At 41.5% G+C, this 11,567-nt stretch overlaps 1 protein-coding gene across 2 annotated transcripts in view; it reads right to left on the bottom strand.

The window, feature by feature from the left end:
• Positions 1-485: 485 nt before the first annotated feature.
• The window catches only part of LOC306992607 (NACHT, LRR and PYD domains-containing protein 3-like), a 43,176-nt gene continuing 32,094 nt past the window's right edge, over positions 486-11,567 (bottom strand). For both annotated transcript variants that reach the window (XM_079601717.1, XM_079601718.1), the window contains 3 exons: positions 4,224-4,394; positions 2,005-2,180; positions 486-1,296 (listed from right to left, as the gene is read on the bottom strand). In XM_079601717.1, coding sequence (XP_079457843.1) covers positions 1,292-1,296; positions 2,005-2,180; positions 4,224-4,394 — 352 coding nt within the window. In that variant the 3' untranslated portion in view covers positions 486-1,291. The remainder of the gene's footprint in view (positions 1,297-2,004; positions 2,181-4,223; positions 4,395-11,567) is intronic.

The raw sequence follows: 11,567 nt of genomic DNA, 5'->3' as shown, positions 1-11,567 counted from the left end.
TCACTTTTTGGTTACTGACATTCTTCAAAATATCTTCCTTTGTGTTCAGCAGAAGAAAGCAATTCATACAGGTTTGAAACAACTTGAGGGTGAGTATATGATGCCATAATCTTCATTTTAAAGTGAACTATCCCTTTACGACTTGCTGTAACCGTAACCTGCCATATAAAATTATAATTTCATTATTTCCAATATTTAATATTTCTATATTCAAAATGTTATATTTAAAACATTAATTTCATAACATTATTATTGCAGTTGTAATTTCAGTGCAAATTTACATTCATGAAAAAAAAAAAAACACGTGTTGTGATAATTTGTTGTTGGACTTTGGATAGTTTCTAAATCCCATAGAATGGACTGTGTGTCTGTCTCTCAGCCTAATAGCCTAATATCGATATTGCTTAATCATTTGAAAATGATATGTTGAGTCTGAACATTACACTTCTATAGGCCTGTGCTAAGACCTGATTGACTGCATTGAAGTCCACATATAAAAACTCTAAATTATATCAGATTAAGTGACAAACCTTTTCAGTTTTCTTTTTCCTATGAGGGTCTAAAGTCCTGAGATACTCCCTCAACTCCCTCTGAACAGACTAGACCATTTTTCTCATTAAAATATAATCAGGTATATCTCTTAAAAATAACAGATTAAATGAATTATAAGTCACATTTCGAATGGCCTTGGTAGCAATTGATAAACTGAGACATGAGGGGAAAACTGAGATTTATGGATAAAATTTAATAGGTCATGATATAAAACAAAACAACAGAAATGAATGTTTGATGAAATCATCCTCGTCAATATTTGCTGGTAACATATTCTTTTAAAATACAACTATTACTCTTCTGCACATTCTTGTCCTAAATAATAAATTACTAATATACACGGTTTATATCTTGTTGATTAAAATAATCTAATTGTCATTGAATATTGGAAGTTACACCATCAACATTGTAATCAAGCAGTGCAATATCTAATCAATAACAAAGCAATTTTTCAGCACATTTTACATTTACATGTGATCATTCAGCAGACACTTTTATCCAAAGCGAGATATAAATGAGGAGAGCAATAGAAGCAATAAAACCAACAATATGCAAGTGATGCGACCATTCCCAGTTTAGTCTACAAAATCAGACCCACAAAAAGATCCAAACAAGAAACTGCAGTGAAGTCTCACTCACACACACACACACACACACACACACACGAGAGTGAGATCGCTGTGACGTCTCGGTGTCTTCAGTCTCTGTTGACTGTGACGTCTCTGTAGCGGCTCCTTATTCACCCTGAGGAAAATACAATAAAACACACACACAGTCACATATGGAGGATGAGACACACACCGTCACATATGGAGGATGAGACACACACAGTCACATATGGAGGATGAGACACACACAGTCACATATGGAGGATGAGACACACACAGTCACATATGGAGGATGAGACACACACAGTCACATATGGAGGATGAGACATTACTACGATCACATCAGTGGATTCATTTCAGAACAAACACAGGCAGAGATACATACAGAGTACATTAATATTGCAGCCAGAGATATAAAGGTGAGGAGAGCATCTTTTTTCATTTAGAAAATTTCCGTCAGAAGCGAACACTTCCCCGTTTCACAGAAGACAAAATAATTACAATTGATCCGGTTCATGCAATAAAAAAAAGTGTACACACCCCAGCTTTTAATGCATTGTGTTGCATCAGTAAAAAAAAATTTAAGGTTATAATTTTTTTTCTAAAAAAAATTATATATATATATTTTTTTTTCTTCAAGAAATACTGTGTAAAACTGATGTTGTTACAAATAATATGCAGGGGAAAACCAAGTCCCATGTTTGGTGGACCATTTGTGTTACAAACCTTATTAGTATTCCAAAGTATTCAACATTATTTAGATTAGCTTACAAAGTTTGTGTAATCTGACGAAATATGTTACAAATTACTGTATTTTGTAATCTGTAGTAAATAATCTACTTACACAATAGTGTCTCCAGTTTATAATGTGGATCATTCTTCAGATCAGAGAGAAGCTTCATGTCTGAATCTCCTAGTTTATTCCCAGACAGATCCAGTGTTCTCAGGTGTGAGGGGTTTGATCTCAGAGCTGAAGTCAGAGCAGCACAACCTTCATCTGTGACTCCACAATCCCACAACCTGTAGAGAACAATGACACACTCTTCACTCTCTCAGTTCAGATCAGATCAGTTTGACACAAGGGTCCGCAGCCGCACTGCAGGGGTCTGTCAATTAATGTTTGATCACAAATATTTTTTGTAAAAAAAATTAAAACATGGGTAAAAAAAACATAAGCATATATAAGAAATATAACTCTCAAATGAATGCAAGAGCACCCTCACACAACCTTCCTCTGTGACTCCACAATATTTCAATATAGAGAACAATGTAGCTGTGTAAAATTACCATTTTATTAAAGATTGCAATGTGTGATATGATTTGAATGTAGCGTCAAGCAACGCCACTATATTCTACACTGTTTTATTATTGATGCCGGTTTTCCATGTTGAGGAGAAACTGAGGGACAAATAATGCAGTGCTGTGACTATGGAGTGATAGAGAGATAACATTAATAACACCTGAAGTGTAACTTTATCAATTAAATGTACTATATTTTAGTTCAATAATATTAATTTAATATTTTGAGGAGATTTGGTACTAAATAATATTTGTCCAATAATTATGATCCATTAATGGCCATTTAAAATAATATTAGCAAATATGTTTATTACTTATATTACAATTAGATTTCATGCTTAGCATTTAGCATGCAAATATATGCTATTGCTAATTAATAGTTTGGTAGCTGGCTAATGCAATCTTATAATTCAGTCATGTGACACAAAAATATAAGAAATTGAATGAATTAATCCAGTTAGGGAACCATATTAAAATCACTTTAAAACTTCTTAATTGGGTTACTTGGAAATGACTTGATTCCATGATGTGGACATTATGTGAACAAATTATCTTTGTTTAACTTAATTGGTTCATGTGGAACCGATGTGCATGATTAAATCATTTAAAATCCAACACACGTTTTCAGTGCATTGTTTTCTGTTTTGTTTTTTTGTTTTTTATATATATAATTTTGGATTTACTGTAAATCCTTAAGAATGTCAAAATTGAAAAGTGGAAGATTAATCAATTTATTAAGACATTTTAATTATTAGAAGAACCTGAAGCCCTTTGGTCCCTGATTGTCACATTGTTAATGTGTTTTGTTCTGTGTTGTGATCTTGTTTCCCCCTGTCTTTGTGATTTTTGGTTTAGTCCTGTTAGTTTTTCCCGGTCTGTTTAATTAGTAATTCCCGACACCTGTATCTTGTTAATTTTCCCATTAACCCTAGTTCTTTTAAGCCCTGTGTTTTCCCTTAGTGTTTGTTGGTCGTCGTCGGTATAAGGTAGTGTGTTCTGAAGTCCTTGATTGTTTTCTGTTATTCCTGAGAGTTTATTCATTTAATAAACTAACTGCATTTGAATACCCGTGTCCTCGTCTTCGGCATCCTGCACCAACCCTGACACTGATATTATTATTTTTTCTATTTCTTTTTTATATTGTGCTCTGTTCTTTAGGACATTTATTATGGTTTTGTTTTTCCTTATTGTAATGGTGTTTACTGCAATAAAAACCGTTGGCGTACTTCCGCATTCCTCGATTCCTATGGAAGTCTATGGGTGTTGTAACTCTGTCAGTTCAAAAACACTGTTGTTTTAATATAACATTTATACTTTGTGTATTTGTGTAATGTTTTGTCTTGTTTGTGATGTGGAGTAAATATATATGCCGGGAGAACATTTATGTTTTAGGATTAGCATGTTGAATCAAGCATTGGCTCACCTGTGATGTTCACTGGTTTAACTGAATATTTATTTAATGTGCTGAAGTAAATATCACTTGTAATTTATTGTTTAACTGAGTGTCTATGAATCACACATAAAACTACTGGTTTTGGTTTTCCTGGTCAACCTATAATTGTAGAAAAAATGAGCTCTCAATAAAATGTACTCAATTGTCTCTCATTTGTGTTGTGTGGATTCAGACCCGAAAACAAGCTAGGGTTTAACAAGCAAAGTTGGTGATCATTGAGTAAAAAAAAAGTTAAAAACTATTACATTACCAATAAAGAATATATTTACCAAGGACAAATATATATTTGTTTATCAGAGAGTTAATCTTACCTCATATTCTCCAGTTTACAGTGAGGATCCTCCAGTACAGCAGAGAGCAGATTAACTGAATCTCCTAGTTTATTCTCAGACAGATCCAGTTCTCTCAGGTGTGAGGGGTTTGATCTCAGAGCTGAAGTCAGAGCAGCACAACCTTCATCTGTGACTCCACAATCCCACAACCTGTAGAGAACAACGACACACTCTTCACTCTCTCAGTTCAGATCAGTTTAACACAAGGGTCCGCAGCCGCACTGCAGGGGTCTGTGAATTAATGCTCAATCACAAATAATTATTGTTAAATTAAAACATGGGTAAAAAACATCAAAGTCAAATTTAAATTAGGGCTGTCAAAAGATTAATCGTGATTAATCACATCCAAAATAAAAGTTTGTGTTTACATAATATATGTGTGTATACTTTGTAGAATTATTATGTATAAATACACACACATTCATGTATATATTTAAGGAATAATTACATTTATATACTGTATATACATTTATATAATTTATATTATATATACATATTTTATATATAAATATAACCAATTTTTCTTAAATATATACATGATTATGTGTGTTTTTATATATATAAATAATTATACACAGTACACACAAATATATTATGTAAACACAAACTTTTATTTTGGATGCGATTAATCGCGATTAATCTTTTGACAGCCCTAATTTAAATATAATCACTCTCAAACGAATGCAAGAGCACCTCAGTTAATTCTGTAATAATATCATACTGGCAAACACTCAAGTGTGTTTTTGTGTTTGCTCTCTTGAGAACGTCAAATGTTTCTATTTACAATGTGTTTTTACAGCGATGAGAAATGTAGCCAATCACAGTCATGTTTGTTGGTCTATTGAACGCAGTGGCCAATCAGAGGCGTTTCATTTTGTTAGAATCCACTCACCGAGATACAAAGGCCCTGTCCCAAAAGGCAAACTTCATGCACTTTCAGTCTTTTAGACTTACAATGGCTTCCGCGCACCTGTTAAGTCCATGAGACCGTAGGGTGTCCCGTTCAGTAATTTTAGGTTTCAGAAGGGTAGTCACGAGCGCCCCTCTGTGGTCGATATGCGCCCTAGATGCTCCACAGCAGACTTCTTCCCGACAGTCAAAGCGGCGTTACGTCACAAAGTGCGGACTCAGAGGAAGACCGCGAGTGTTTAGGGTGCCATTTGTGACAGGGCCAAACTTGCAATTGCGTGACATAAATAGCAATTGCAAGAAAAAATTGCGAGATAAGTCACAATTATCTTTTAAATAGTTTTATTCCGTGGTGGAAACAAGCTTCCATAAATTCGAGGCAACCAGTGGCAAATTAGTCTTCCAGGTTTTGATGTCATCCCTGTATCTCTATTCACAGTCAGCTTTCCTTTCACATGAAATCCCACAAATGCCAGAAAACCAATGAGAACGCGGAACAATGATGATGATGCATAATAACAGAACGTAGGCGCCAACGTTGTGGATACACTTACCCAAACCCTCCATAACTTTTCAATTAATTTCACATTTATTTGTATAGCGCTTTTCACAATACATATTGTTTCAAATCAGCTTTACAGAAAATGCACATCAACATTACAATTTAGAGTGATCTCTTCTCAGAGGTGACTGTGTCCAAGTTATGTATTTCAGAAATGTACATATACAAAATCACACAGTTGGCTAATAATGTATAATTTTTTTAATTTTTATTATTTAATTAAATTTAATTTAGAACTGCCACTTATTCTAAAAAAAAAAATTACAGTCGATTGGCAAATAAATAAATGCCGGACAGTTACATATGCATTACCATCATTTTATTATGTAAGCTTTATTTGGAATTTATAGTCATATTATTTATAGTGTTAATATTAATTTGCGAGTCCTCAAACTCATTCTCTTAAATGGCTTGGGTCTGCAGAGCATTCACAGCTGACAGTATACGGACTGAATGCCCCTGACCTGAAGCTTTTATCTTAAGACCATTTTAATTTTTATCATTTATTTCTATTATTTGGGTTGCCTTATAACTTCATGCTTGCAGTTTAATACATAAGTGTTTATTACCACAACAGTAAATAAGTGTCTTTAGAAATGTTATAATATATATTATAATGAAAAAGACTAATAAAATTGTGTCTTCATATTAAATGGACAACAATATATGTCTGGACACTTGAAAAATGTGTAATAATGGAGTCTATAAAACTTAAACATTTAATTATTTATTGCATTTAACATATTTCTACACTAATTATACAAAACTATACTGCCAGTACACCATACTGTACAAATGAACTATATCAATGTTCATTCTTGTCTGAAACTTTAGAGGAGACAAATATGAGATCTCCAGGGTCTTTAGTTTAGGAGAGAAATCTGAGCGCAGTGTGTGATGTTGCTGAGATTTCTTCTAAACTTTAGAGGAGACAAATATGAGATCTCCAGTATGAAGGGCCGTAGGCAACCATTATTGAAAAACATTGATCAAACTCTTGAGTCAATGGCGGTTAGTTGTATCGAGTTGTATGGGAAGCCAAACACACGTACAGTGGGACGAAACGGAGCGGTGTTACAGAGCTCAATGGACCGAGCTGTGCGACTGACTCGACATCGCAGGGAGGACGTGTTTGTAGCGAAACCGAATGGACAGCGCAAACTAATCTCACCAGCGCGGCGCTGACCATGTTACTTTATTCATTACTGCTCCGCAGAAGTTCAGGTGTTTCCCTGCATATAAGATCATGAAGATCAGCATGAAGTTATTACTGTCAGGATCCCGGTTCTCTTTCTCTTTCCTCTGTCTCCCTCTTCTGGTCACACACGCACACACACGGACATTCACACTGATTGCCACATTTACGCACACATCTCTCTCTCATCAGTTCCAGCTGTATCCACTCGCCACCTATCACCTTATCCTCCTTTCCACACCTGTTCTCTCTTTCCTTAATTATGTCTGCTCCTTCTTAGCCTTGCTTTTCCCCAGTCTCTCTGCCAGATTATTTCATCAGATACCTGTATCAAGTCTATGCGTGCTTACCTCTCGTCCCTGTCTTGTTTGTCCTATGCGCGCAGTGTGTGTTAGCACTTTCACCAAGTACCTGTTGGCTAAAGATGTGCTTTTGCTGATAGCTGTTTAGCACCTGCTCTCATCTACTGCTACACCGTCTCCTGTGAGTACCTGAGGTGGCTGGCGCTCGAACAGTGTCCTTCTCCACCTGTGACGTTCTGCTGTCTGGACGGAAGATTTATATTGTTTACTGTCTACCTGCATTTGCGGAGGATCCTTTGTTGAACTGAACTTTATTGAGCTTTTACCTTGCTTACCTCCGGACAGTCCTTTCTGTTAATAAAAGACTGTTCTGCTGCATATCGCTTTTGGGTCATCCTTCCACCCATCACAGAATAATCTGGCCAAAGATGGACCCAGCGAGCGGCAATCACTTTCAGTCTGCTGTCGAGCACCAGGGAGCGATGTTGGGCCGGCATGAAGAGGAGATCTCCGCCGCGAGACAGGCCGTCGAGTCTCTGGCCTCACAGGTATCGTGCCTCTCATCTCGACTTCATCAGTTTCATCAAGACACTCCCGTCACTCAGGATCTTCGAGAGAGATCGGAACCACGGATCAACAACCCCCCATGCTACTCGGGTGAGCCGACCCAATGTCGCGCCTTTCTGACTCAATGTGAGGTTGTCTTTGCCCTTCAGCCTTCGACCTATGCTTCTGACCGAGCCAGGGTCGCCTTCGTCATTTCTCTCCTAGTCGGAAGGGCTCGTGAATGGGGAGCAGCTCACTGGGAGACTGAGGCGGACTGTGTGTTTAACTTTTCCCAGTTCAAGACCGAGATGATCCGGGTCTTTGACCGTTCGGCCTACGGAGAGGAGGCTTCGCGAGTTCTCTCCTCGTTGCGCCAGGGGAGGCGCTCTGTTGCGGATTTCTCTATTGAGTTTCGCACACTGGCTGCTACTTGTGGCTGGAACGAACCGGCGCTAGTGGCCCGCTTTCAGGAGGGAATTAATCCTGAGCTCAGGGATGAGATCCTTGCCCGCGAGACGCCGACTCGTCTGGATCCCTTAATCGACCTGGCAATTCGGATAGAGAAGCGTTTCCTTTTGCGCCACCGGGCCCGCAGTCTGGAATCCTCCCTATTCTCCTCGCCACCTGTCGTCGCTTCTCCACCCCCTACTGAGCCGGAGCCTATGCAGATCGGAGGATTGCGCATATCATCTAGGGAGCGGGAGCGGAGAATATCCAACCGCCTGTGCATGTACTGTGCTTCCTCTAATCACTTTGTCAACGTGTGCCCGGTAAAAGCCAGGGCTCGCCAGTAAAAGGAGGGCTACTGGCGAGCGCTTCCTCCAGGGACTCTCCATCGAGGTCAAGTACCACTCTTTCTTTCACTCTCTGCTGGTCCGGTTCCTCTGTCACTGGCTCCGCCCTTATTGACTCTGGGGCTGAGGGGAATTTCCTCGACGAGACGTGGGCTCAAGAGCAGGGTATTCCCCTCATAGACTTAAGAGACTCCCCCTCCCTTTTTGCTTTAGATGGCAGTTCCCTTCCTAGGATCCGGAGGAAGACCATTCCTCTCTCACTCACTGTCTCGGGGAACCACCGAGAGACTATTTCTTTTTTTATTTTTCGCTCCCCCTTTAGTCCAGTAGTGTTAGGTCACCCATGGCTAGTTCAGCATAACCCCCACTTTAACTGGTCTAATAATTCTGTTTTGTCGTGGAAGTTATCTTGTCATGTTGAATGTTTAACCTCTGCCATTCCTCCTGTTTCTTCTGTTTCTGTTTCTCAGAAAGAGCCGGGTGATTTGTCGGGGGTACCGGAGGTTTATCACGATCTGCAGGAGGTGTTCAGTCGTTCCCGGGCCACCTCCCTTCCTCCTCATCGACCGTACGATTGCAGCATTGACCTTCTCCCGGGCGCTTCGCCTCCGCGGGGGAGACTTTATTCCTTGTCTGCCCCAGAACGCGAAGCGCTCGAGAACTACCTTTCAGAATCTCTCAACGCAGGCACTATTGTGCATTCTTCGTCTCCAGCCGGCGCCGTTTTTTTTTGTGAAAAAGAAAGACGGCTCTTTGCGTCCCTGTATAGACTATCGGGGGCTGAATGACATCACCGTTAAGAATCGCTATCCCTTGCCGCTGATGTCCTCAGCCTTTGAATTATTACAGGGAGCAAAGATTTTCACTAAACTCGACCTACGAAACGCTTACCATCTCCTCCGCATCAAGGAGGGCGACGAGTGGAAGACCGCTTTTAACACGCCTCTTGGTCACTTCGAATATCGGGTTTTACCGTTCGGCCTGGTCAACGCACCGGCCGTTTTTCAAGCCCTTGTCAATGACGTACTCCGGGATATGCTCAATATATTCGTCTTCGTATATCTCGATGACATTTTGATTTTCTCACCCACGCTCCAAGTGCACGTCCAACACGTCCGCCGAGTTCTCCAGCGCTTACTGGAGAATCGACTCTTCGTTAAAGCGGAGAAGTGTTCGTTTCATGCTCCCTCTGTAACGTTTCTCGGATCGGTCATTTCCGCGGAGGGGGTCAGTATGGATCCCACTAAGGTCCAGGCGGTGATTGATTGGCCCATTCCTGACTCTCGTGTCGCACTACAACGATTCCTTGGTTTCGCTAATTTTTACCGCAGGTTTATACGCAACTTTAGTCAGGTGGCTGCTCCTCTCACCGCCTTGACCTCGGTCAAGTCCAAATTCCAGTGGTCTGTTCCTGCTCAGCGCGCTTTCGATTTTCTTAAGACTCTTTTCACTACCGCTCCCATTTTGCTTACTCCCGACGTCACGAGACAGTTTATCGTCGAGGTCGACGCCTCGGAGGTGGGGGTCGGGGCTGTACTTTCTCAACGCTCATCAGCCGACGAGAAGGTACACCCTTGCGCTTTTTTTTCGCATCGGCTCTCGCCCGCTGAGCGCAACTATGACGTCGGGAACCGCGAGTTGCTCGCCATACGTCTGGCTTTGGGGGAATGGCGTCAATGGCTAGAGGGATCCCCGATTCCTTTTATAGTTTGGACAGATCATAGGAATTTAGAATATATCCGCTCTGCCAAGAGACTGAACGCACGCCAGGCCCGTTGGGCTCTGTTTTTCACGCGTTTCGATTTCACTATCTCTTTTCGTCCCGGATCTAAGAACGTTAAACCAGACGCTCTCTCTCGCCTATTCGATTCCTCAACCCCCTCCACTGCTCAGGAGGAGATTATTCCCTCTTCCTGTGTTGTGGGTGCGGCGGTCTGGGGAATCGAGAAGCTAGTTAAACGCGCTCTTGTCCGCGCTACAGTTCCGCGCAACTGTCCTAGACATCTCCTGTTTGTCCCTGTCTCTGCTCGTATCGCTACCCTCCGCTGGGGTCACTCCTCTAAATTGTCAGCCCATCCCGGCGTACGGGGCACTCTCGCCACGATCCGCCAACGCTTTTGGTGGCCCACTTTGGAACGTGACGCGCGTCGTTTTGTCGCCGCCTGTGAGGTTTGTGCCCAGACTAAGTCCGGGAATTCCTCTCCGGCCGGTTTGCTTCGTCCCTTACCGGTTCCGTCTCGCCCTTGGTCCCACATCGGGCTCGATTTCATCACTGGTCTCCCTCCGTCCGCTGGGAACACGGTAATTCTAACTGTTGTGGACCGTTTTTCTAAATCTGCGCACTTCATTCCGCTCACTAAACTCCCCTCAGCTAAAGAGACTGCTCAGGTCATGGTTGATCATGTTTTCAAATTACACGGCTTACCCACTGACGTGGTATCTGATAGGGGACCACAATTCGCCTCTCAGTTTTGGAGAGAGTTCTGTCACCTAATCGGCGCTTCCTCTAGCCTCTCGTCCGGGTTTCACCCCCAAACTAATGGTCAGGCTGAACGGGCCAATCAAATCGTTGCCCGCATCCTCCGCAGTCTGGCTCACCGCAATCCTTCGTCATGGTCTGAGCAACTCGCTTGGGCAGAGTATGCGCACAACTCACTTCCTACGTCGGCCACGGGTCTCTCACCCTTTCACTGCTGTTTGGGGTATCAACCTCCGCTGTTTGCCTCACAGGATTCGGTGTCTAACGTTCCGTCCGTTCAAGCGTTTATTAACCGCTGTAAGCGCACTTGGAGAAGCGTGAGATCCGCACTATGTCGCTCGAGGAGACGCATGAGCATCAACGCCAATAAACGTCGCATAAAGAGCCCACGCTACATTTGTGGCCAAAAGGTGTGGCTCTCCACGTCCAATTTACCACTCCAGTCTGAGTCCCGCAAACTGGCACCTCGTTTTGTCGGTCCTTTCCGTATCGTCAAGATCGTCAATCCTGTTGCGGTTAAACTTTCTCTTCCCCCT

This window comes from Phoxinus phoxinus (genome assembly GCF_949152265.1).
Source record: "Phoxinus phoxinus genome assembly, chromosome: 24".
In the NCBI taxonomy this organism is placed as follows: domain Eukaryota; kingdom Metazoa; phylum Chordata; class Actinopteri; order Cypriniformes; family Leuciscidae; genus Phoxinus; species Phoxinus phoxinus.
Note: the sequence above shows the minus strand (reverse complement) of the source record. Positions and strands in the feature narration are given on the sequence as shown.